Genomic DNA, 25,677 nt, shown 5'->3' on the forward strand with positions numbered 1-25,677 from the left:
CAGTCCTAAATGTCCTATCCTGTATCCTGAGACTGGATCCCTTGTTCTGGACCCCCAGCCAGGGGAAACATCCAGTCTGTCTAGCCCTGTCAGAATTTTGTTTGAGATCCCCTCATTCTTCTAAACTTGAGAATACAGGCCGAGTCGCCCCAATCTCCTCATGAGTCCTGCCATCCCAGGAATCAGTCTGGTGAACCTTTGCTGCACTCCTATGGCAAGTATATCCTTCCTTGGGTAAGGAGACCAAAACTGCACACAATACTCCAGGTGTGATCTGACCAAGGCCCTGTATAACTGCAGTAAGACATCCTTGCTCCTGTACTCTCATCCTCTTGCAATGAAGGCCAACATACCGTTTGCCTTCCTAACTGCTTGCTGCACCTGCATGTTTACTTTCAGTAACTAGTGTACAAGGACACCCAGGTCCCTTTGTACATCAACATTTCCCAATCTATCACTATTTAAATAATACTCTGCCTTTCTGTTTTTCCTTCTGAAGTGGATAACTTCACATTTGTCCACATTATACAGCATCTGCTATGTATTTACCCACTCACTCGATTTGTCTAAATTGCCTTGAAGCCTCTTTGCATCCTCTTCACAATGCAATCCCACCTAGTTTTGTGTCGTCAGCAAACTTGGAAATATTACATTTGGTTCCCTCATCCAAATCATTGATTTATATTGTGAATAGCTGGGGCCCAAGCACTGATCCCTGTGGTACCCCATAGTCACTGCCTGCCATCCCAAAAGATCCATTTATTCCTACTGTTTTGCTGTCTGTCAACCAATTTTCAATCCATGCCAGTATATTACCCCAATCCCATGAGCTTTAATTTTGCACACTAACCTCTTATGTGGGACTTTATCAAAGGCCTTCTGGTTCTCCCTTCTACCAGTTACATCCTCAAACCTCCAGTAGGTTTGTCAAACATGATTTCCCTTTCATAAATCCATGTTGACTGTCTAATCCTGTTGATATTTTCTTAGTGTCCTGTTATAACATCCTTTATAATAGACTTCAGCATTTCCCCTACTACTGATGGGCTAACTGGCTTGTAGTTCCCTGTTTTAAAAAGTGAGGTTACATTTATCACCCTCCAATCTGCAGGAACTGTTCCATAATCTATAGAATTTTGGAAGATGACAACTAATGCATCCACTATTTCCATGGCTACCTCTTTTAGTACTCTGGGATGCAGATTATCAGGCCCTGGGGACTTATCAGCTTTCAGTCCCATTAATTTCTCCAGCACTACTTTCACTAATACTGATTTCCTTAATTCCTCCTCCCTAACATTTCTGGGAAGTTATTTGTGCCCTTATCCATGAAGACAGAACCAAAGTATTTGTTTAATTGCTCTGCCATTTCCTTGTTCCCCATTATAAACTCCCCCATTTCTAGCTGTAAGGGACCTACATTTGTCTTCACTAATCTTTTTACATACTCGTAGAAGCTTTTACAGTCCACTTATGTTCCTTGCACTCATACTCTTTTCCCCTTTTAATCAATCTCTTGCTCCTTTTGCTGAATTCAAAACTGTTCCCAATCCTCAGGCTTGTTACTTTTCTGACAACTTTGGATCTAATACTATCCTTAATTTCTTTTGATAGCCATGGTTGGGCTGTTCTGTGTTTTTTGCACCAGAAAGGAATGTATAATTGTTGCAATTCATGCATTTATTCCTTAAATGTTAGCCACTGTCATGCCTTTTAATGAAGCTTCCCAATCATCACCAACTCACTCCTCACACCTTCATAGTTTCCTTTGTTTGGATTTAAGACCCTAGTTTCAGATTGGATGACTTCACTTTCCATCTTAATGAAGAATTCTATCATGTTATGGTCACTCTTCCCTAAAGGACCCTGCACAACAAGATTATTAATTAACCCCTTCTCATTGCACAATGCCCAATTTAGGATAGCCTGTTCCCTGGTTGGCTCCTCAACATACTGGTCTAAGAAAACCATCTCATACACCAGGAATTCATCCTCCACATTATTGCTAATTTGGTTTGGCCAGTCTATATGCAGATTAGTCACTTGGACTTCAAGGGTTAAGTTACGAGGCAAGATTACACAAATTGGGGTTGTATTCTCGAGTTTAGAAGGTTAAGGGGTGATCTGATTGAAGTTTATAAGATATTAAGGGGAACGGATAGGATGGATAGAGAGAAACTATTTCCACTGGTTGGGGATTCTCGGAGTAGGGGGCACAGTCTAAAAATTAGAGCCAGATCTTTCAGGAGTGTGTTTAGAAAACATTTCTACATAGAAAGGGTGGTAGAAGTTTGGAACTCTCTTCCGCAAACGGCATTTGATACTAGCTCAATTGCTAATTTTAAATCTGAGATAGATAGCTTTTTGGCAACCAAAGGTATTAAGGGATATGGGCTCAAGGCAGGAATATGGAGTTAGATCACAGATCAGCCATGATCTTATCAAATGGCAGAGCAGGCACGAGGGGCTGAATGGCCTACTCATGTTCCTATGATTACTGTAGTACCCTTGTTACATGCATCTCTAATTTCCTGTTTGCTGTCCTCTACATTATCACTACTGTTTTTGGGGAAGTTGTCTACAGACCTCCAGTGTTTCCTGCCCCTTGGTGCTCCTTAACTCCACCCAGACTGATTCTTCATCTTGACTTTCTGAGCCAATATCCTTTCTCACTATTGCTCTGATTTCATCCTTTACTAACAATGCCACCCCACCTCCTTTTTGCCTGTCCTTCCTAATTAAATACCCTCTGATATTCAGCTCCCAGCCTTGGTCACCCTGCAGCCATGTCTCCGTAATTGCAATTATATCATATCCGTTTACATCTATTTGCACTGTTAATTCATCCATCTTATGAATGCTTGTGCATTCAGATACAGTGCCTTTAGATTTGTCTAACACTTTTTGAACTATGACCCTATTTGTCTTATTACCATTTTTCTTACCCATACCCTATTTATTAGTGCCCTCTTTTGTTTGTACACTCTGTCCCTTCCTGAAACGATCTGGTTACCCTTACTCCAGTCACTTTCCTGCACTGCTTCTTTGTCTTTTTAGCATTCTAGATTTCTCTCCACTGGGACCCCCCCCCCCCCCCCAAATTTTAGTTTAAAGCCCTATCTACTTACCTAGTTATTAGATTTTGCCAGAACTGTGGTCCCAGTTCAGGTGTAGTCCATCCCAACAGAACAGCTCTTTCCCCAGTACTGTGCCAGTGCCCCACAAATCAAAACCCACTTCTCCCACACCAACCTTTGAGCCACACGTTCATCTCCCTGATCCTATTGACCCTATGCCAATTTGCTCATGGCTCAGGTGGTAATTGAGATTATTACCTTTTGTGGTTCTGCTTTTTACTTTAGTCCCTAGTGCTCAAACTCCCTCAGCAGAATCTGGTTCAGCAAACAGAGTCGAATACACCTTTAAAGTTCAACACAATTTTATTAGCAGGACTTAGTCTGCAGCTTTGATTCTATCTCCTGATAGAGTCTAGTCGATTCTGACAGAGTAAGACAAAGACATACAGAACTTCACACGTTTATACATTATCAGCAGGGGTTGGAACCTGATTAGCAAAGGGTCAACACCAATCATAGGCTAGGCATAGGTTGGCCATGAGGGGTTACATGATTGCAGGCCAATCATAGGTATTAATTTGGCTGATCACACCACAGTGACAGACATAGATGGATGTCTCCATCTCCCAGCTTGGAATGTTTCTCCTGTTCATCTCTCATCCTTATCTACTAACTTGGAATGTTTACGGCCTTGCTCAGCTTATTTCTATTGATCAACCAGCTGTACAGAGACCCCCACACCAGACTCTAATGTTACCATGTCTCCTCCACCGATGAGCATAAGCAGGCCTCTACATCTGACAAGCTACTCACACCACTATTAGCCTTGAAGGGGCCCATTGTTCCAAACCTTAGGCAGGCTTCTAATTAACCCTTGCTTAATCACATTACTATGTCTTCTACTTTGCCACTTGGCATTTTACTATCTACTGAAAACTGACTAGGCATTTTCATTAAAGGGGCACTATGTAGGCATTCTCACCTAGTGCTCAAACTCCCTCAACAGAACCTTTTTTAGTCCTACCTGTGTCATTGGCACCTATGTGGACCATGACAACTGGCTCCTCCCCCTCCCACTCCAAGTTCTTCTCCAGTCCAGAGGAGATGTCCTTAACCCTGGCACTGGGTAGGCAACATTGCCTTTGGGACTGATGCTCCTGGCTAGAGAACAGTGTCTATCCCCCTAACTATACTGTCTCCTACTACAAATACTCCCTCTTCTTCTCCCCCCCCCCCCCCCCCCATTTGAACAGCTTCCTGTACCACAGTGCTGTGGTCAGTTTGCTTGTTGTCCTAACGGTCCCCGCACTTGTCAACAAGAGTTGTAAGAACCTCAAATCTATTGGACAAGTGCAGGTACAGCACAGGAGGAGACTATTCAGCCCATCATGCTAGTGCTGGCTTTGAAAGAGCTATCCAATTATTCTCCCCATCCTTTCCCATGCCCTATAAATGTTTCCCTTCAAATATTCAGTTCCCTTTTTGAAAGTTATTGAATCTGCTTCCATCACCCTTTCAGGCAGTGAATTCCAGATCATAACTCACTGCATTTTAACAACTTCTACCAATCACCTTAAATCTGTGTCCTCTGGTTACTGACCCTTCTGCCACTGGAAAGAGTCTCTCATTTACTGACTGAACTGTTCATGATTTTGAACTCCTATCAAATCTCCTTCTCTGCTGTAAGGAGAACAACCCCCACCTTCTCCAGTCTCCATGCAACCCTCATCCCTGGTACCATTCTAGTAAATCTCTTCTGCTCTCTCTCTCTGTGTGGTGGCCAGAATTGAACACAATATTCCAGCTGAGGCCTAAGCAGTGTTTTATAAAGGTTTATCATAACTGCCTTGCTTTTGTACTCTGCCTCTTTATTAAGCTCAGGATCCTATATGCTTTAACAGCCTATGAACTGGTCCTGCCACCTTCAAAGATTTGTGGTACATTCCATGGGCACTTCACCAATAGTCATTGTCTCTCCTGTGGGTGTTGCTGGGACACAGGTCACTGGTCACTTATAGTGTCCATGATTAATGGTACTACTGTAGAACAGATCAGTCTGGGTTCTTCCTGGTTCTGAGCCACTCAGTACTGTTTATCCATCTTGGGACAGATGAATGCAAATCTGGTAAGTTGTGGAATATGGAGTTGAAAAATATTAACATAGGTCTAATGTCCTACAGAGCTACTGCTGTTTCTCAACACTGAGTGACTCTTCCAGATGGAGGTTTAGTTCCCAGCTTGGATTCCTGGTCTTGAGTTCTTGCCAGAGCAGTAATTGACCAATACAATTCTTTCTTTACCTAATGGGAGGCACAACATGTGGTGTTGACCAGCTGGGATGCACTCCATGATTAAACAGCCTGCTCATGCTCTGACAGAGTCCCTCAGATGAATGACTATTGGGTAAAGTGCCTGTGGAACTGTGCCCCAGCAATAGGCAACTCCTCCAGAGGGGAACATGGAACCTAATTTGCTACTGGTGCAGGTTAGGTTTGAGAAACTTGTAGTTTTAAAGGGGTTCTGGTGGTGTCTCCAGACTTGAGGCAGTAAATGTGCTTCAGGTGTCTTCTTGTCTCCCTTAGGTGAGGAAGATAGCTGCTGATTACTATGACAACCTGCCACAGTACTCTTCCTGGGTCAGAGTGCTGTACGACTTCATCATGGATGATACCATCAGTCCCTACTCTCGCATCAAGAGAACAGTGAAGGATGTGAAACAGGACTAGGTGGAGGTGCTTTGGGAACTGATGGAATAAGCTAGCTGGGCTGACTGCAGTGTTCATAGCTGTTTTACAGATCTTGCATTCTCAAAGAACAATGTTGTATTAAGTGTTTGTACAAACTATCATTCACATTAGCAATCATTGAATATTTACACTAGTAATTTTTTGGAAGTGTTTGAGTCAGCCTATTGTGTACCTCCTTGCTCAGGCCCCAAGTGATAACACTAATCAGTTATGAAATATGACTTTAGTGTTAGTCTCCATTCCCCCAATTATGGCTTAATTTGTTTATTTAGCCTCTGACCTGGTTTCATTTTCATTCAATGCACTTGTATCTCATGTACTTCTGACCCAATAAAATCAAATGTAACCTAGCAATTTTATAACAATCCCTCCTTCAGCCCATCTGATAGCAAAACACCAACTGTTGTAGGTTGTCATCTCTTCCCACCCCCCCCCCCCCCCAACCAAAAAAAAAACTGGATTAGCAGGTCCTTTTATTGTACATTAAACTGAAGCTGGCCCTTTGAATCACTAGCTGGAATTTTTAAAATATGCACTTAGGATCACTATTTCTACAGGTGTGCGTAGGTGAGTGTTAACATGCCTTTTTGGCCTCAGTGGTGCAGGCAGAGGAAGAAAGGAGATTAATTTTGAAATGGATGGGCATAAATTTATCCAATTGCACAGTCTAGCAGTTGTCTTTTAACTGGCAAATAAATTGCTTCCTTCAGCTAAAGTTGAAGTTGCTGATCCAGTTTCTCCCCAGTCTACTGCTGGACTAAAGCTGCTGACTGTGTAACAGGTATGTTTAGTGATGGTGGGTCACTTTCCACTGGAGATAGAGCAGTGTCTTGTGCCCTGTACCATCTGGCTGTTTGAGTGCTTTGTTCTCGACCCTGGTTATGTAGCATTGCAGGCCAGAGTCTGCAGCAAGTTTCCTGCTTGTAATAGCTGTATTCATTCCCAATGGAGCCAATGGTGTCTACCCCCTCCAGTAGCTGAGCAGGGCCCCAGACTTCTACTGGGGCAGCTGTCTAGGCTCAATAAATCTGATTTTCATTTCCCCCACCACTTCCTTTTGGAAATGTGCAGCTTGGATCAGGCCAGAATCCTGCTTGATGTGAATTCTCCTGTAGTTTGAGCTGGGGCTGGCACATGACAAAAAATGGAGGAAGGTAGTAAGGGGCTGGATGTACAGGGAGCAAAGAGGGGAGGAGAAATATTTCTACTCTGGTCCCCACAATGCTGTTTAGATATAAGTTCCTTGGTGCTAGTGTAGGGGTCTAGGATAAATTTGGCATGTCAGTAGGTAAGGGGTTTGCAGCACGAGATATCAATCACCTAATGGCAGAGAAGGCAGAAACTGCCATCACAGGGATTGCAATCAAACTGTTAACAAAGGGGCTTAAACTTTGATTACAAACTCAAAGAATTAAAAGGAGATTCAGGAGGCACAGCAGGTTCTCAATCTGCCCAGGAGATGGAAGGAGGAGCAAAATCCTAATCTGTAGGACCAGTGTTAGTGATTGACTGCAAGTGTGGGCTGATGGGTCTATACATAGGCAGCTGGATGGCCCAGACCTTTAAGAACATTAGGTGTCCAAATAATCACCATCTTTTTATCTGGGTTTTAATTGCTGGCTGACTCGTTCACCACTTCCTCTTGGTTGATTGCAGTGAGGATAAGTTTGTTCTTTCACTAACCATGTGAAATGTTTATCTTTGTATTGCTTTTGTTGCTCATTTTAGCCACACTGGGCTGGTGTTGCCCATTTGTTCATGGTAATTATTTGATTACAACTAATTTAGTTGAAAATAAATGGCTTCTTTAAGTCTGTGTAACTGATCCATGTGTTTCAATTTCCACTCCATTTTAAATAGATACCATGGTTGTGTAAGTGAGATGCCCTTTGTCCCTGACAATACACCATGGTTCTATCCTGGTCATCCTCACCTAATGTTCCTCAAGCAGCAAAGACTACTTAAATGTAATTTTTACACAAACCTGACTGGGAGAGGGAGGAGAAAGTCTGTCCCCTGCCCCTGCCCCTGTAGCCCTCAATCTGTGTTCCTATCCCGAACCATCCCCAGCCTGTGATAGAACTGGACTTTAGTACTGTGTTCTCCTTGAGAACTAGCCAAGTTGGCACATTAAGAGCAGGAATGAGAAATTGCATGTACTGTCCTACCATGTATTCCAGCATAATAAGCAGCTTTTTGTTGTATGATAATATGACCTAACACTGGACCTGTTACACAGCAGCAGAGTGTGACTGCTAGTAAAACCCCACAACTGATTGGAGAATGGCAGTAGGTTACTCCTAAAGAGTTTGGAGGGGGAAAAAATCACAAGCAAATTAATTTTCAATTTAAAGAATAGTGTATATCATCCAAGCTGTTTACACATGAGCCCAGCCAGTTAGCAGAGGGGTTCACACTTGAGCTGCTCCTGTCCTCATCTCTGCCACACTCTCTCCAGAAGGCATTACAAATGGTCTCTTCCTCAACATCACTCCAACTGTGATGATCTAACTGAGTAGACCAAGGGCTCAACTTCCATTTACTATGGACATTAACCCTCACTGTTCAATATTAAGCTCACCCACCCACACTAGCCTGTGGACTAGTACTCTAGGCCCCCTGCCCCCCTTCCTCCAGGGAGAGGAGAAATTTAGAAAAAGGAAACTGAGCTGTTTCCACAAGGCTTTGCATCAGGTCTCACTGGTGATTAACAGCATTGACTGAATATAAGAAATAGGAGCAAGAGTAGGCCATACAACCTGCTCCACTGGTCAATAAGATCATTTGCTGATCTGCAACCTCAACTCCACTTTCCCACCTGGTTCCCCATATCCCTTGATTCCCTTAGTGTCCAAATAGCCATTGATCTCAGCCTTGAATATACTTGACTGAGTGTCCATGGCACTCTGATAGAGAATTCTAAAGATTTACAACCCTCTGAAGAAATTTCTCATCAGTCCCAAATAGCAAACCCCCTTCTCTTGCAACTCTGCCCTTGATGCTCCAGCCAGGGGAAACAATCTCCACATCTACCCTATCAAGTCCCCTCATTTTTCAATGAGATCACAGCTCAGTCTTCTAAACATGAGTTATAGGCTCAATCTCTGATCATAGGATGTCCCTCTCAGCCCAGGAATCAATATAGTGAACCTTTGTTGCACAACCAATAAGGCAAGTATATCCTTTAGGTGAAGAGACCAAAAACTCCACACAGTACTCCAGCCCTTTACCATTGCAGCAAAACTTCCTTACTCTTAGCCTTTATTGTTAAAGGGGCTAGAGTATAATGTTCCATTTGCCTTCCTAATTGCTTGCTGTACCTGCATATTTGGAAGTCATGTACAAGGACACCCAAATCCCTTTGACTACCAATGTTTCTTAATCGATCAAAAAATTTCTGCTTTTCTATTCCAACCAAAGTGAATAACCTCACATTTCCCTACATTATACTCCCATCTGCCACCTTCTCACCCACTCACTTAAACTGTCATAATCCCTGTGCAGCCTCTTACTGTCTGCACAGTTTACTGTCCCACCTAGCTTTGTATCATCAGCAAACTTGGACACAGTACACTCTGTCCCCCTCATCGAAGTCATTAATATAGATTGTAAATACCTGAGGCCCCAGCACTTATCCTTGTAGCACCCCACTAGTTACAGCCTGCCAACCTGAAAATGCCCCATTTAGTCCTACTCTATTTTCTGTCCACTAACCAATCCTCTATCCATGCTAATATTACCCCCAATTCAATGAGCCCTTGAGTAATAACCTTGTGTGGCACTTTATCTAATGCCAGTTGAAAATCCAAATATACTACAACCACTAGTTCTCTTGTATCTACTCTGGTAGTTACACCCTCAAAACTCTAAAATTTGTCAAACATGATTCCCCATTCATAAAATCATGTTGACTCAGCCTAATATGATTTTCTAAGTTTCCTGTTAGTACATCCTTAATAGATTCTAGCACAACACTACAACTATAGGAACAGGAGAAGGCCATTCAGCCCCTTGTGTCTGCTCTGCCATTTGTGAAGATCATGGCTGATCTGTGATCCAACTCCATATACCTGCCTTTGGCCCATATCCCTTAATACCTTTGGTTGCCAAAAAGCTATCCAGCTCAGATTTAAATTTAGCAATTGAGCTAGTATCAATTGCCATTTGCAGAAGAGAGTTCTAAACTTCTACCACCCTTTGTGTATAGAAATGTTTTCTAATCTCGCTCCTGAAAGGTCTGGCTCTAATTTTTAGACGGTGTCCCTGACGAGAATCCCCAACCAGTGGAAATAGTTTCTTTCTATCCACCCGATCTGGTCCCCTTAATATCTTAAACTTCGATCAGATCACCCCATAACCTTCGAAACTAGGGAATACAACCCCAATTTGTGTAATCTCTCCTCGTAACTTAACCCTTGAAGTCCGGGTATCATTCTAGTAAACATACACTGCACTCCCTCCAAGGCCAACATGTCCTTCCAAAGGTAGAACTGCTCAGAGTACTCCAGGTGCGGTCTAACCAGGGTTTTATATAGCTGCAGCATAACTTCTGCCCCCTTGTACTCTAGTCCTCTAGATATAAAGGCCAGCATTCCATTAGCCTTATTGATTATTTTCTGCACCTGTTCATGACACTTCAATGATCCATGTACCTGAACTCCTAAGTCCCTTTGGACAGCCACTGTTTTTAACTTGTTACCATTTAGAAAGTACCCTGTTCTTTCTTGATCCAAAGTGGATGACCTCACATTTGCCGACACTAAATTCCATTTACCACAGTTTTGCCCATTCACCTAATCTATCAATATCGCTTTGTAATTTTATGTTTTCATCGACACTGCTTACAATGCCACCAATCTTTGTGTCATCGGCAAACTTAGATATGAGACTTTCTGTGCCTTCATCTAAGCTGTTAATAAATATGAATAATTGAGGCCCCAAGACATAACTCTGACTCGACTAGTCACATCCTGCCAATGTGAATACTTACCCATTATCCCTACTCTCTGTCGCCTTTCGCTCAGCCAACTTCCTAACCAAGTCTGTACTTTTCCCTCGAGTCCATGGGCTTCTATCTTAGCTAACAGTCTCTTATGTGGGACCTTATCAAATGCCTTCTGGAAGTCCATATAAATAACATCCATTAACATTCCCCTGTCCACTACTTTAGTCACCTCTTCAAAAAATTCAATCAGGTTTGTCAGGCACGACCTACCTTTCACAAATCCATGCTGGCTCTCTCTCATTAACTGAAAATTCTCGAGGTGTTCAGTCACCCTATCCTTAATTATAGACTCCAGCAATTTCCCCACAACAGATGTTAGGCTAACTGGTCTATAATTCCCTGGTATCCCTCTCCTTTCTTAAAAAGCAGTGATGTGCAATTTTCCAATCTGGAGGGACTTAATTAATAATTTACTGGAATTACACACCAGGTAATGAGGCACTCACTTGGTTTCAAACTTGAGAAATCAAACTGCTGAGTTCAATTTTTTTTAAAAAATTACTTTTATTTGAAATATGGTGAGCTCCCACATTTCATTAAACTGAAACCATTGACATAATTCTGCCAGCAAGAGACCAATTTGTAACAAGTGTCAGCCTGGCTTAATTTATTTGTTGGGTGGGGGGTTTCATAGCTCCTCCCTCTAAGTAAACCTGAATTATCAGATACCTCCCTTCTCCGCCCCCCCCCTGAAGACACAAGAGGCCAGAGTTGAATTAAGTCCCAGTTCCATTCACACAGCTGCTGTAGTGCACTTCAACAATGCAAAATTATATTTGACATTTTTGTATCAAACACCTCTTATCACGGACCAGCAAAAGGGGAGAGAGAGTAACCAATGGGAAAAAGGGAGTAATGAAAGGGGCAAGAGTAAATAAAAGGGGAGAGTAACTAAAGGGAAAAGGGAGAGTAACAAAAAGGGGAGAGAAAGTAACAAAAGGGGGAGTATTATTGAGAGGTTTGTTTTCAGGGCAGAGTTTGTTCGAGGTATTAAGATATTTCATTAAAACCTGAAACAAGGTCATGACCCCCCGCCCTCCCTCCACCAAACCAAAAAAGTGATTTGGCAATAGGTGATGACCCCAGCCTGACCCCGGTAACAGGAAACTGGCCATAATGGGCAGCAGAAGCCCATAGTAATTGTTCCGAGGTGTTAAGCCCAGTATTGATAACAAACACAGCCCTATTCTCCGAAATGCAGCTCAGACACTGAGGCCTGTGTGAAGATGAGTTGGCCAGTTTCTGTTTTTGCTCCAGCGAGGAGGGACTTCAAACAGAAGCCCAAGGAGAGCTGCAGCAAGAGGCACCCGGACCGACCGACCGCCTCCATCTGTCAATCCACATCACCGGCTGAGAGACCGCTGCAGCAGTTCATACATCAACTGATCCTAGGGGAGAGACACGGGGGGGAGGGAATAGAGAGAGGGGAGCGATGGCGAGCGAGAGAGAGGGGGGCGGGGTGAGCGAGAGAGAGAGGGGGGCGAGGGAGAGAGAGAGAGGGGGGCGAGGGTGAGCGAGAGAGAGAGAGGGGGGCGAGGGTGAGCGAGAGAGAGAGGGGGGCGAGGGCGAGAGGGGGGCGAGGGTGAGCGAGAGAGAGAGAGGGGGGCGAGGGTGAGCGAGGGCGAGAGAGAGAGGAGGGTGAGCGAGGGCGAGAGAGAGGGGGGCGATGGCGAGCGATAGAGAGAGAGGGGGGCGGGGGAGAGCGAGAGAGAGGGGGGGCGAGGGCGAGAGGGGGGTGAGGGGGGCGAGGGCGAGAGGGGGGTGAGGGGGGCGAGGGCGAGAGGGGGGCGAGGGTGAGCGAGAGAGAGAGGGGGGCGGGGGAGAGCGAGAGAGAGAGGGGGGCGAGCGAGAGAGAGGGGGCGAGAGAGAGAGAGGGGGCGAGAGAGAGAGAGGGGGGCGAGCGAGAGAGAGAGAGAGGGGGGCGAGAGAGAGAGGGGGGGCGAGCGAGAGAGAGATAGAGAGAGGGAGGGGGGCGAGCGAGAGAGAGAGAGAGGGGGCGAGCGAGAGAGAGAGAGAGAGGGGGGCGAGGGCGAGAGGGGGGTGAGGGGGGCGGAGGGCGAGAGGGGGGTGAGGGGGGCGAGGGCGAGAGGGGGGCGGGGAGAGGCGAGAGAGAGAGGGGGGCGAGCGAGAGAGAGGGGGCGAGAGAGAGAGGGGGCGAGAGAGAGAGGGGGCGAGAGAGAGAGAGGGGGGCGAGCGAGAGAGAGAGGGGGGCGAGCGAGAGAGAGAGGGGGGCGAGCGAGAGAGAGAGAGAGAGAGAGGGGGGCGAGCGAGAGAGAGAGAGAGAGAGAGAGGGGGGCGAGCGAGAGAGAGAGAGAGGGGGGCGAGCGAGAGAGAGAGAGAGGGGGGCGAGCGAGAGAGAGGGGGGGCGAGCGAGAGAGAGGGGGGGCGAGCGAGAGAGAGGGGGGGCGAGCGAGAGAGAGGGGGGGGCGAGCGAGAGAGAGGGGGGGCGAGCGAGAGGGGGGGGGGGCGAGCGAGAGGGGGGGCGAGCGAGAGGGGGGGCGATCGAGCGAGAGGGGGGGCGAGCGAGAGAGAGGGGGGTGGCGAGCGAGAGAGAGAGGGGGGCGGGGGTGAGCGAGAGAGAGAGGGGGGCAAGGGCGAGCGAGAGAGGGGGACGAGAGAGAGAGAGGGGGGGCGAGCGAGAGAGAGGGGGGCGGGGGTGAGCGAGAGAGGGGGGGCGAGGGCGAGCGAGAGAGGGGGACGAGAGAGAGAGAGGGGGGGGCGAGAGAGAGAGAGGGGGGGGGCGAGCGAGAGGGGGGGCGAGCGAGAGGGATAGCAGGAAAAAGGAGAGAGAGAGTTGGACAATGAGAGAGACAGACATAGAGAGGGAGCGGGAGAGTGAGAAAGGGAGATCGAGATAGACAAAAAGAGGCACACACAAGGAGGGAGAGACAGAGACAGGGACACAGGGGAAAGAGATAAACAGACCAAGAAACAGGGCAGGAGTCACAGTGAGAGAGAAACACAGAGATTGAGAATGAGAATTAATCAGGAATTTCACGCTGTGGACATCAGATATCAGCCCCCACTGAGTGGAAGCTCTCCAGGTCTGTAAGGCAGAGCCATTCATGAGGCAAGCACCATGGGCAGGGCCCCCCCTCACACTCTGTTCTGACTCCCACTCTCTCCATTGGGGAGGTAGTGCAGAGTGAGTCACCATCCATGGAACCACAGGACGGCACGGAGGAGACCTCCAGGGTAGGAGGGGTGCTGGGCAGGAGGGGTGCTGGGTCGGAGGGGTGCTGGGTAGGAGGGGTGCTGGGTAGGAGGGGTGCTGGGACGGAGGGGTGCTGGGACGGAGGGGTGCTGGGTCGGAGGGGTGCTGGGTAGGAGGGGCCCTGGGTCGGAGGGGTGCTGGGTCGGAGGGGTGCTGGGTAGGAGGGGTGCTGGGTAGGAGGGGTGCTGGGTAGGAGGGGCCCTGGGTAGGAGGGGGTGCTGGCAGGAGGGGTGCTGGGTCGGAGGGGTGCTGGGTAGGAGGGGCCCTGGGTCGGAGGGGTGCTGGGCAGGAGGGGCCCTGGTCGGAGGGGTGCTGGGCAGGAGGGGCCCTGGTAGGAGGGGTGCTGGGCAGGAGTGGTGCTGGGCAGGAGGGGTGCTGGGTAGGAGGGGCCCTGGGCAGGAGGGGTGCTGGGTCGGAGGGGTGCTGGGCAGGAGGGGTGCTGGGCAGGAGGGGTGCTGGCAGGAGGGGCCCTGGGCAGGAGGGGTGCTGGGCAGGAGGGGTGCTGGGTAGGAGGGGCCCTGGGCAGGAGGGGTGCTGGGCAGGAGGGGTGCTGGGCAGGAGGGGCCCTGGGTAGGAGGGGCGCTGGGTAGGAGGGGTGCTGGGCAGGAGGGGCCCTGGGTAGGAGGGGTGCTGGGCAGGAGGGGTGCTGGGCAGGAGGGGCCCTGGGTAGGAGGGGTGCTGGGTAGGAGGGGCCCTGGGTAGGAGGGGCGCTGGGTAGGAGGGGTGCTGGGTAGGAGGGGTGCTGGGTAGGAGGGGTGCTGGGCAGGAGGGGCCCTGGGTAGGAGGGGTGCTGGGCAGGAGGGGGTGCTGGGCAGGAGGGGCCCTGGGTAGGAGGGGCCCTGGGTAGGAGGGGCCCTGGGTAGGAGGGGCCCTGGGTAGGAGGGGTGCTGGGTAGGAGGGGCCCTGGGTAGGAGGGGTGCTGGGTAGGAGGGGTGCTGGTAGGAGGGGTGCTGGGCAGGAGGGGCCCTGGGTAGGAGGGGTGCTGGCAGGAGGGGTGCTGGGTAGGAGGGGCCCTGGGCAGGAGGGGCCCTGGGTAGGAGGGGCCCTGGGTAGGAGGGGCGCTGGGTAGGAGGGGTGCTGGGCAGGAGGGGTGCTGGGCAGGAGGGGTGCTGGGTCGGAGGGGCCCTGGGTAGGAGGGGTGCTGGGTAGGAGGGGCCCTGGGTAGGAGGGGTGCTGGGCAGGAGGGGCCCTGGGTAGGAGGGGTGCTGGGTAGGAGGGGCCCTGGGTAGGAGGGGCCCTGGGTAGGAGGGGTGCTGGGTCGGAGGGGCCCTGGGTAGGAGGGGTGCTGGGCAGGAGGGGCCCTGGGTAGGAGGGGTGCTGGGTAGGAGGGGCCCTGGGTAGGAGGGGCCCTGGGTAGGAGGGGTGCTGGGTAGGAGGGGCCCTGGGCCGGAGGGGTGCTGGGTAGGAGGGGTGCTGGGCCGGAGGGGCCCTGGGTAGGAGGGGCCCTGGGTAGGAGGGGCCCTGGGTAGGAGGGGTGCTGGGTAGGAGGGGCCCTGGGTAGGAGGGGCCCTGGGTAGGAGGGGTGCTGGGCAGGACGGGCCCTGGGTAGGAGGGGTGCTGGGCAGGACGGGCCCTGGGTAGGAGGGGTGCTGGGCAGGAGGGGTGCTGGGTAGGAGGGGGCCTGGGTAGGAGGGGGGTGCTGGGTAGGAGGGGCCCTGGGTAGGAGGGGTGCTGGGTAGGAGGGGTGCTGGGTAGGAGGGGCCCTGGGTAGGAGGGGTGCTGGGTAGGAGGGGCCCTGGGCAGGAGGGGTGCTGGGTAGGAGGGGCCCTGGGTAGGAGGGGTGCTGGGTAGGAGGGGCCCTGGGTAGGAGGGGTGCTGGGTAGGAGGGGCCCTGGGTCGGAGGGGCCCTGGGTAGGAGGGGCCCTGGGTAGGAGGGGTGCTGGGTAGGAGGGGCCCTGGGTAGGAGGGGCCCTGGGTAGGAGGGGCCCTGGGTAGGAGGGGTGCTGGGTAGGAGGGGCCTGGGTAGGAGGGGTGCTGGGTAGGAGGGGCCCTGGGTAGGAGGGGTGCTGGGTAGGAGGGGCCCTGGGTAGGAGGGGCCCCTGGGTAGGAGGGGCCCTGGGTAGGAGGGGTGCTGGGCAGGAGGGGCCCTGGGTAGGAGGGGTGCTGGGACGGAGGGGTGCTGGGCAGGAGGGGCCCTGGGTAGGAGGGGTGCTGGGCAGGAGGGGCCCTGGGCAGGAGGGGTGCTGGGTAGGAGGGGCCCTGGGTAGGAGGGGCCCTGGGTAGGAGGGGCCCTGGGTAGGAGGGGTGCTGGGTAGGAGGGGCCCTGGGTAGGAGGGGCCCTGGGTAGGAGGGGTGCTGGGTAGGAGGGGCCCTGGGTAGGAGGGGCCCTGGGTAGGAGGGGTGCTGGGTCGGAGGGGCCCTGGGTCGGAGGGGTGCTGGGTAGGAGGGGCCCTGGGTAGGAGGGGTGCTGGGTAGGAGGGGTGCTGGGACGGAGGGGTGCTGGGTAGGAGGGGCCCTAGGTAGGAGGGGTGCTGGGTAGGAGGGGCCCTGGGTAGGAGGGGCCCTGGGTAGGAGGGGTGCTGGGTAGTAGGGGCCCTGGGTAGGAGGGGCCCTGGGTAGGAGGGGTGCTGGGTAGGAGGGGCCCTGGGTAGGAGGGGTGCTGGGCCGGAGGGGCCCTGGGTAGGAGGGGTGCTGGGCAGGAGGGGCCCTGGGTAGGAGGGGTGCTGGGCAGGAGGGGCCCTGGGTAGGAGGGGTGCTGGGCAGGAGGGGCCTGGGTAGGAGGGGTGCTGGGCCGGAGGGGCCCTGGGTAGGAGGGGTGCTGGGACGGAGGGGTGCTGTGTAGGAGGGGTGCTGGGACGGAGGGGTGCTGGGTAGGAGGGGCCCTGGGTAGGAGGGGTGCTGGGACGGAGGGGTGCTGGGTAGGAGGGGCCCTGGGTAGGAGGGGTGCTGGGACGGAGGGGCCCTGGGTAGGAGGGGCCCTGGGTAGGAGGGGTGCTGGGTAGGTGGGGTGCTGGGACGGAGGGGTGCTGGGTCGGAGGGGCCCTGGGTAGGAGGGGTGCTGGGTAGGAGGGGTGCTGGGTAGGAGGGGCCCTGGGTAGGAGGGGTGCTGGGTAGGAGGGGCCCTGGGTAGGAGGGGCCCTGGGTAGGAGGGGCCCTGGGTAGGAGGGGTGCTGGGTAGGAGGGGTGCTGGGCAGGAGGGGTGCTGGGTCGGAGGGGCCCTGGGTAGGAGGGGTGCTGGGCAGGAGGGGCCCTGGGTAGGAGGGGTGCTGGGTAGGAGGGGCCCTGGGTAGGAGGGGCCCTGGGTAGGAGGGGTGCTGGGTAGGAGGGGCCCTGGGTAGGAGGGGTGCTGGGTAGGAGGGGCGCTGGGTAGGAGGGGTGCTGGGTAGGAGGGGCCCTGGGTAGGAGGGGTGCTGGGTAGGAGGGGTGCTGGGTAGGAGGGTGCTGGGTAGGAGGGGTGCTGGGTAGGAGGGGCCCTGGGTAGGAGGGGCCCTGGGTAGGAGGGGTGCTGGGTAGGAGGGGCCCTGGGTAGGAGGGGTGCTGGGTAGGAGGGGCCCTGGGTAGGAGGGGCCCTGGGCAGGAGGGGTGCTGGGTAGGAGGGGTGCTGGGTAGGAGGGGTGCTGGGTAGGAGGGGTGCTGGGCCGGAGGGGTGCTGGGTAGGAGGGGCCCTGGGTAGGAGGGGTGCTGGGTAGGAGGGGTGCTGGGTAGGAGGGGTGCTGGGTAGGAGGGGCCCTGGGTCGGAGGGGCCCTGGGTAGGAGGGGTGCTGGGTAGGAGGGGCCCTGGGTCGGAGGGGCCTGGGTAGGAGGGGTGCTGGGTAGGAGGGGCCCTGGGTAGGAGGGGTGCTGGGTAGGAGGGCCCTGGGTCGGAGGGGCCCTGGGTAGGAGGGGTGCTGGGTAGGAGGGGTGCTGGGTAGGAGGGATGCTGGGTAGGAGGGGCCCTGGGTAGGAGGGGTGCTGGGTAGGAGGGGCCCTGGGTAGGAGGGGCCCTGGGTAGGAGGGGCCCTGGGTAGGAGGGGCCCTGGGTAGGAGGGGCCCTGGGTAGGAGGGGTGCTGGGCAGGAGGGGCCCTGGGCAGGAGGGGCCCTGGGTAGGAGGGGTGCTGGGTAGGAGGGGTGCTGGGTAGGAGGGGTGCTGGGTAGGAGGGGCCCTGGGTAGGAGGGGTGCTGGCAGGAGGGGCCCTGGTAGGAGGGGCCCTGGGTAGGAGGGGTGCTGGGTAGGAGGGGTGCTGGGACGGAGGGGCCCTGGGTAGGAGGGCTGCTGGGTAGGAGGGGTGCTGGGTAGGAGGGGTGCTGGGTAGGAGGGGTGCTGGGTAGGAGGGGCCCTGGGTAGGAGGGGTGCTGGGTAGGAGGGGTGCTGGGTAGGAGGGGCCCTGGGTAGGAGGGGTGCTGGGCCGGAGGGGCCCTGGGTAGGAGGGGTGCTGGGTAGGAGGGGCCCTGGGTAGGAGGGGTGCTGGGTAGGAGGGGCCCTGGGTAGGAGGGGCCCTGGGTAGGAGGGGCCCTGGGTAGGAGGGGCCCTGGGTAGGAGGGGTGCTGGGTAGGAGGGGCCCTGGGTAGGAGGGGTGCTGGGTAGGAGGGGCCCTGGGTAGGAGGGGCCCTGGGTAGGAGGGGTGCTGGGTAGGAGGGGTGCTGGGTAGGAGGGGTGCTGGGTAGGAGGGGTGCTGGGTAGGAGGGGCCCTGGGTAGGAGGGGTGCTGGGTAGGAGGGGCCCTGGGTAGGAGGGGCCCTGGGTAGGAGGGGCCCTGGGTAGGAGGGGCCCTGGGTAGGAGGGGTGCTGGGTAGGAGGGGCCCTGGGTAGGAGGGGCCCTGGGTAGGAGGGGCGCTGGGTAGGAGGGGCCCTGGGTAGGAGGGGCCCTGGGTAGGAGGGTGCTGGGTAGGAGGGGCCCTGGGTAGGAGGGGCCCTGGGTAGGAGGGGCCCTGGGTAGGAGGGGCCCTGGGTAGGAGGGGTGCTGGGCCGGAGGGGCCCTGGGTAGGAGGGGCCCTGGGTAGGAGGGGTGCTGGGCAGGAGGGGCCCTGGGTAGGAGGGGCGCTGGGTAGGAGGGGCCCTGGGTCGGAGGGGTGCTGGGTAGGAGGGGTGCTGGGCAGGAGGGGCCCTGGGTAGGAGGGGTGCTGGGTAGGAGGGGCCCTGGGTAGGAGGGGTGCTGGGTAGGAGGGGTGCTGGGTAGGAGGGGTGCTGGGACGGAGGGGCCCTGGGTAGGAGGGGTGCTGGGTAGGAGGGGTGCTGGGACGGAGGGGCCCTGGGTAGGAGGGGCCCTGGGTAGGAGGGGCCCTGGGTAGGAGGGGTGGCTGGGTAGGAGGGGCCCTGGGTAGGAGGGGCCCTGGGTAGGAGGGGCCCTGGGTAGGAGGGGCCCTGGGTAGGAGGGGCCCTGGGACGGAGGGGCGCTGGGACGGAGGGGTGCTGGGACGGAGGGGTGCTGGGTAGGAGGGGTGCTGGGTAGGAGGGGCCCTGGGACGGAGGGGTGCTGGGTAGGAGGGGTGCTGGGTAGGAGGGGGTGCTGGGTAGGAGGGGTGCTGGGTAGGAGGGGCCCTGGGTAGGAGGGGCCCTGGGTAGGAGGGGTGCTGGGACGGAGGGGTGCTGGGCCGGAGGGGTGCTGGGTAGGAGGGGTGCTGGGTAGGAGGGGTGCTGGGTAGGAGGGGCCCTGGGTAGGAGGGGTGCTGGGTAGGAGGGGCCCTGGGTAGGAGGGGCCCTGGGTAGGAGGGGTGCTGGGCCAGAGGGGCCCTGGGTAGGAGGGGCCCTGGGTAGGAGGGGTGCTGGGCCGGAGGGGCCCTGGGTAGGAGGGGTGCTGGGCAGGAGGGGTGCTGGGCCGGAGGGGTGCTGGGTAGGAGGGGCCCTGGGTAGGAGGGGTGCTGGGTAGGAGGGGTGCTGGGACGGAGGGGCCCTGGGTAGGAGGGGTGCTGGGTAGGAGGGGCCCTGGGTAGGAGGGGCGCTGGGTAGGAGGGGTGCTGGGTAGGAGGGGTGCTGGGACGGAGGGGTGCTGGGACGGAGGGGTGCTGGGTAGGAGGGGTGCTGGGTAGGAGGGGCCCTGGGTAGGAGGGGCCCTGGGTAGGAGGGGCCCTGGGACAGAGGGGTGCTGGGTAGAAGGGGTGCTGGGTAGGAGGGGTGCTGGGTAGGAGGGGTGCTGGGTAGGAGGGGGTGCTGGGTAGGAGGGGTGCTGGGTAGGAGGGGCGCTGGGTAGGAGGGGCCCTGGGTAGGAGGGGCCCTGGGACGGAGGGGTGCTGGGTAGGAGGGGTGCTGGGTAGGAGGGGTGCTGGGTAGGAGGGGTGCTGGGTAGGAGGGTGCTGGGTAGGAGGGGCCCTGGGTAGGAGGGGTGCTGGGTAGGAGGGGCCCTGGGTAGGAGGGGTGCTGGGTAGGAGGGGTGCTGGGTAGGAGGGGCCCTGGGTAGGAGGGGCCCTGGGACGGAGGGGTGCTGGGTAGGAGGGGTGCTGGGTAGGAGGGGTGCTGGGTAGGAGGGGTGCTGGGTAGGAGGGGTGCTGGGTAGGAGGGGCCTGGGTAGGAGGGGTGCTGGGTAGGAGGGGCCCTGGGTAGGAGGGGCCCTGGGTAGGAGGGGTGCTGGGTAGGAGGGGTGCTGGGTAGGAGGGGTGCTGGGCAGGAGGGGTGCTGGGTAGGAGGGGTGCTGGGTAGGAGGGGTGCTGGGCAGGAGGGGTGCTGGGTAGGAGGGGTGCTGGGCAGGAGGGGTGCTGGGTAGGAGGGGCCCTGGGTAGGAGGGGTGCTGGGACGGAGGGGTGCTGGGTAGGAGGGGCCCTGGGTAGGAGGGGTGCTGGGTTGGAGGGGCCCTGGGTAGGAGGGGTGCTGGGTAGGAGGGGTGCTGGGTAGGAGGGGTGCTGGGTAGGAGGGGTGCTGGGTAGGAGGGGCCCTGGGTAGGAGGGGCCCTGGGTAGGAGGGTGCTGGGTAGGAGGGGTGCTGGGACGGAGGGGCCCTGGGTAGGAGGGGTGCTGGGTAGGAGGGGTGCTGGGACGGAGGGGCCCTGGGTAGGAGGGGCCCTGGGCAGGAGGGGTGCTGGGTAGGAGGGGCCCTGGGTAGGAGGGGCCCTGGGTAGGAGGGGTGCTGGGTAGGAGGGGTGCTGGGACGGAGGGGCCCTGGGTAGGAGGGGTGCTGGGTAGGAGGGGTGCTGGGACGGAGGGGCCCTGGGTAGGAGGGGCCCTGGGACGGAGGGGTGCTGGGTAGGAGGGGCCCTGGGCAGGAGGGGTGCTGGGTAGGAGGGGCCCTGGGTAGGAGGGGTGCTGGGTAGGAGGGGTGCTGGGTAGGAGGGGTGCTGGGTAGGAGGGGTGCTGGGTAGGAGGGGTGCTGGGTAGGAGGGGCCCTGGGTAGGAGGGGTGCTGGGTAGGAGGGGTGCTGGGTAGGAGGGGTGCTGGGTAGGAGGGGTGCTGGGTAGGAGGGGTGCTGGGTAGGAGGGGTGCTGGGTAGGAGGGGTGCTGGGTAGGAGGGGTGCTGGGTAGGAGGGGCCCTGGGTCGGAGGGGTGCTGGGTAGGAGGGGTGCTGGGTAGGAGGGGTGCTGGGTAGGAGGGGTGCTGGGTAGGAGGGGCCCTGGGTAGGAGGGGTGCTGGGTAGGAGGGGCCCTGGGTAGGAGGGGGTGCTGGGTAGGAGGGTGCTGGGTAGGAGGGGCCCTGGGTAGGAGGGGCCCTGGGTCGGAGGGGTGCTGGGTAGGAGGGGTGCTGGGTAGGAGGGGCCCTGGGTAGGAGGGGCCCTGGGTAGGAGGGGCCCTGGGTAGGAGGGGTGCTGGGTAGGAGGGGCCCTGGGTAGGAGGGGTGCTGGGTAGGAGGGGTGCTGGGCAGGAGGGGCCCTGGGCAGGAGGGGCCCTGGGTAGGAGGGGTGCTGGGTAGGAGGGGTGCTGGGTAGGAGGGGTGCTGGTTAGGAGGGGCCCTGGGTAGGAGGGGTGCTGGGTAGGAGGGGTGCTGGGTAGGAGGGGTGCTGGGTAGGAGGGGTGCTGGGTAGGAGGGGCCTGGGTAGGAGGGGCCCTGGGTAGGAGGGGTGCTGGGTAGGAGGGGCCCTGGGTAGGAGGGGTGCTGGGTAGGAGGGGTGCTGGGTAGGAGGGGTGCTGGGTAGGAGGGGCCCTGGGTAGGAGGGGTGCTGGGTAGGAGGGGCCCTGGGTAGGAGGGGTGCTGGGTAGGAGGGGTGCTGGGTCGGAGGGATGCTGGGTAGGAGGGGTGCTGGGTAGGAGGGGTGCTGGGTAGGAGGGGCCCTGGGTCGGAGGGATGCTGGGTAGGAGGGGTGCTGGGTAGGAGGGGCCCTGGGTCGGAGGGGTGCTGGGTAGGAGGGGTGCTGGGTAGGAGGGGTGCTGGGTAGGAGGGGCCTGGGTCGGAGGGGTGCTGGGTAGGAGGGGTGCTGGGTAGGAGGGGTGCTGGGTAGGAGGGGCCCTGGGCAGGAGGGGCCCCTTTTAAAACCGAACAAGGTTCAAAAGGGTGAAACAAAAAACAAAACTCCTTCGGGGTAAGATAAAGAGCTGCGGTCTCCGATTCCACCCTCAGTAATAGTCCCGGCTGAACAAGGACAGAGCTCCCTCCCTCCCTCCCTCCCTCCCTCCCACCCTCTCTCCCTCCCTCCCTCCCGGCACACACTGTTCCCAAGGTGAGTCCATTAATAATTATGGCCTCCTGCCAAAGTCCACGGTGCCGAAAGTGAAAGGGCCCAAAACAGGCCCTGCACCCAGCTGTGTCGTCATTCACCAGAGTTTACGCACAGTGATCGCCCCTCACCTCACCGCAGACCCGGGGTCACGGGGAGGGACGATCAGGCCCGGGGTCACGGGGAGGGACGATCAGGCCCGGGGTCACGGGGAGGGACGATCAGGCCCGGGGTCACGGGGAGGGACGATCAGACCCGGGGTCACGGGGAGGGTCATCGGACCCGGGGTCACGGGGGACGATCAGACCCGGGGTCACGGGGAGGGACGATCAGACCCGGGGTCACGGGGAGGGACGATCAGACCCGGGGTCACGGGGAGGGACGATCAGACCCGGGGTCACGGGGAGGGACGATCAGACCCGGGGTCACGGGGAGGGACGATCAGACCCGGGGTCACGGGGAGGGACGATCAGACCCGGGGTCACGGGGAGGGACGATCAGACCCGGGGTCACGGGGAGGGACGATCAGACCCGGGGTCACGGGAGGGACGATCAGACCCGGGGTCACGGGGAGGGACGATCAGACCCGGGGTCACGGGGAGGGACGATCAGACCCGGGGTCACGGGGAGGGACGATCAGACCCGGGGTCACGGGGAGGGACGATCAGACCCGGGGTCACGGGGAGGGGACGATCAGACCCGGGGTCACGGGGAGGGACGATCAGACCCGGGGTCACGGGGAGGGACGATCAGACCCGGGGTCACGGGGAGGGACGATCAGACCCGGGGTCACGGGGAGGGTCGTCGGGCGATCAGACCCGGGGTCACGGGGAGGGTCGTCGGGCGATCAGACCGATGATGACAGAGAGCGTTCTCACCTTTTTGGACACAGAAGGTTTCACTTTTTCGAAGGCTTCTTCAAAGTGTTGCCGAGCGACCCGCAATCTCAAACAGGGAGCTGAAAACAGTTTAAAAAGTCAACAGGTGACTGACAGGCACGGTGGGGGCGGCAAAGGAGGCAGGGGCTCGGGACTGGGGGGGGGGAAACGGGGGCTCAGGACTGGGGGGGGGAAACGGGGGCTCGGGACTGGGGGGGGGGAAACGGGGGCTCGGGACTGGGGAGGGGAAACGGGGGCTCGGGACTGGGGGGGGGGAAACGGGGGCTCGGGACTGGGGGGGGGAAACGGGGGCTCAGGACTGGGGGGGGGAAACGGGGGCTCGGGACTGGGGGGGGGGAAACGGGGGCTCGGGACTGGGGGGGGGAAACGGGGGCTCGGGACTGGGGGGGGGGAAACGGGGGCTCGGGACTGGGGGGGGGAAACGGGGGCTCGGGACTGGGGGGGGGAAACGGGGGCTCGGGACTGGGGGGGGGGAAACGGGGGCTCGGGACTGGGGGGGGGAAACGGGGGCTCGGGACTGGGGGGGGGAAACGGGGGCTCGGGACTGGGGGGGGGAAACGGGGGCTCGGGACTGGGGGGGGGAAACGGGGGCTCGGGACTGGGGGGCGAAACGGGGGCTCGGGACTGGGGGGGGGGGAAACGGGGGCTCGGGACTAGGGGGGGGAAACGGGGGCTCGGGACTGGGGGGGGGAAACGGGGGCTCGGGACTGGGGGGGGGGAAACGGGGGCTCAGGACTGGGGGGGGGGAAACGGGGGCTCGGGACTGGGGGGGGGGAAACGGGGGCTCGGGACTGGGGGGGGGGAAACGGGGGCTCGGGACTGGGGGGGGAAACGGGGGCTCGGGACTGGGGGGGGAAACGGGGGCTCGGGACTGGGGGGGGGGAACGGGGGCTCGGGACTGGGGGGGGGAAACGGGGGGGAAACGGGGGCTCGGGACTGGGGGGAAACGGGGGCTCGGGACTGGGGGGGGGAAAACGGGGGCTCGGGACTGGGGGGGGGAAATGGGGGCTCGGGACTGGGGGGGGGAAATGGGGGCTCGGGACTGGGGGGGGAAATGGGGGCTCGGGACTGGGGGGGAAACGGGGGCTCGGGACTGGGGAGGGGAAACGGGGGCTCGGGACTGGGAGAGTGGAGGGAGAAAGAGGTGCTTGGGACTATGGGGGGGGAGCGGGGAGCGGGGATCGGGATGGGGGAGGGGGGATCGGGACGGGGGGAGGGGGGATCAGGATGGGGAGGGGGGAGGGGGGATCGGGACGGGGGGAGGGGGGATCGGGACGGGGGATCGGGACGGGGGGATCGGGACGGGGGAGGGGGGATCGGGACGGGGGGAGGGGGGATCGGGACGGGGGGAGTGGGGATCGGGACGGGGGGAGTGGGGATCGGGACGGGGAGCGGGGATCGGGACGGGGGGAGGGGGGATCGGGACGGGGGGAGGGGGGATCGGGGAGGGGGGAGGGGGATCAGGATGGGGGGAGTGGGGAGGGGGGATCGGGATGGGGGGAGTGGGGAGGGGGGATCGGGACGGGGGGAGGGGGGATCGGGACGGGGGGGGAGCGGGGATCGGGACGGGGGGAGTGGGGGGAGCGGGACGGGGGGAGGGGTGATCGGGACGGGGAGGGGGGAGCGGGGATCGGGACGGGGGGAGTGGGGGGAGCGGGACGGGGGAGTGGGGATCGGGACGGGGGGGTGGGGGGAGCGGGGATCGGGATGGGGGAGGGGGGATCGGGACGGGGGGAGTGGGGGGAGCGGGGATCGGGACGGGGGGGTGGGGGGAGCGGGGATCGGGATGGGGGAGGGGGGATCGGGACGGGGGGAGTGGGGGGAGCGGGGATCGGGACGGGGGGAGTGGGGGGAGCGGGGATCGGGACGGGGGGAGCGGGGATCGGGACGGGGGGATCGGGGGGAGCGGGACGGGGGAGGTGGGGAGTGGGGGGAGCGGTGATCGGGACGGGGGGATCGGGGGGAGCGGGACGGGGGAGGTGGGGAGTGGGGGAGCGGTGATCGGGTCGGGGGGATCGGGGGGAGCGGGACGGGGGGGGGTGGGGAGTGGGGGGAGTGGGGGGAGCGGTGGTGTAGGCAGGCTCAGGGTACAGGAGTGAAGGATGACGTTTGCTGGGAGACTGCCCTGGGCCGGAGCAGTGTGATCTTCCCTTACCTTGGCCTTGGTCTGGACTCGGGGCAGAGAGCTGGTGTCTCAGGGCGTTAATGGAAGCTTCACGCACCAACGCGGACAGATCTGCA

At 58.1% G+C, this 25,677-nt stretch overlaps 1 protein-coding gene and 1 long non-coding RNA gene across 2 annotated transcripts in view; one reads left to right on the forward strand and one right to left on the reverse strand.

The window, feature by feature from the left end:
• degs1 (delta(4)-desaturase, sphingolipid 1) overlaps positions 1 to 7,640 on the forward strand; it is a 39,295-nt gene extending 31,655 nt beyond the window's left edge. Inside the window, exon 3 of the mRNA XM_067977166.1 lies at positions 5,660 to 7,640. Within this exon, the coding sequence (XP_067833267.1) occupies positions 5,660 to 5,803 (144 nt within the window). The 3' untranslated portion in view covers positions 5,804 to 7,640. The remainder of the gene's footprint in view (positions 1 to 5,659) is intronic.
• On the reverse strand, positions 6,247 to 25,677 carry LOC137308475 (uncharacterized). Its single transcript, XR_010959531.1, has 3 exons — positions 25,592 to 25,677; positions 23,416 to 23,495; positions 6,247 to 12,217 (listed from the first exon to the last, which is right to left on the reverse strand). It is a non-coding gene; the product is annotated as an uncharacterized lncRNA (long non-coding RNA).

Source organism: Heptranchias perlo, unplaced genomic scaffold (genome assembly GCF_035084215.1).
Source record: "Heptranchias perlo isolate sHepPer1 unplaced genomic scaffold, sHepPer1.hap1 HAP1_SCAFFOLD_131, whole genome shotgun sequence".
Taxonomy (NCBI): domain Eukaryota; kingdom Metazoa; phylum Chordata; class Chondrichthyes; order Hexanchiformes; family Hexanchidae; genus Heptranchias; species Heptranchias perlo.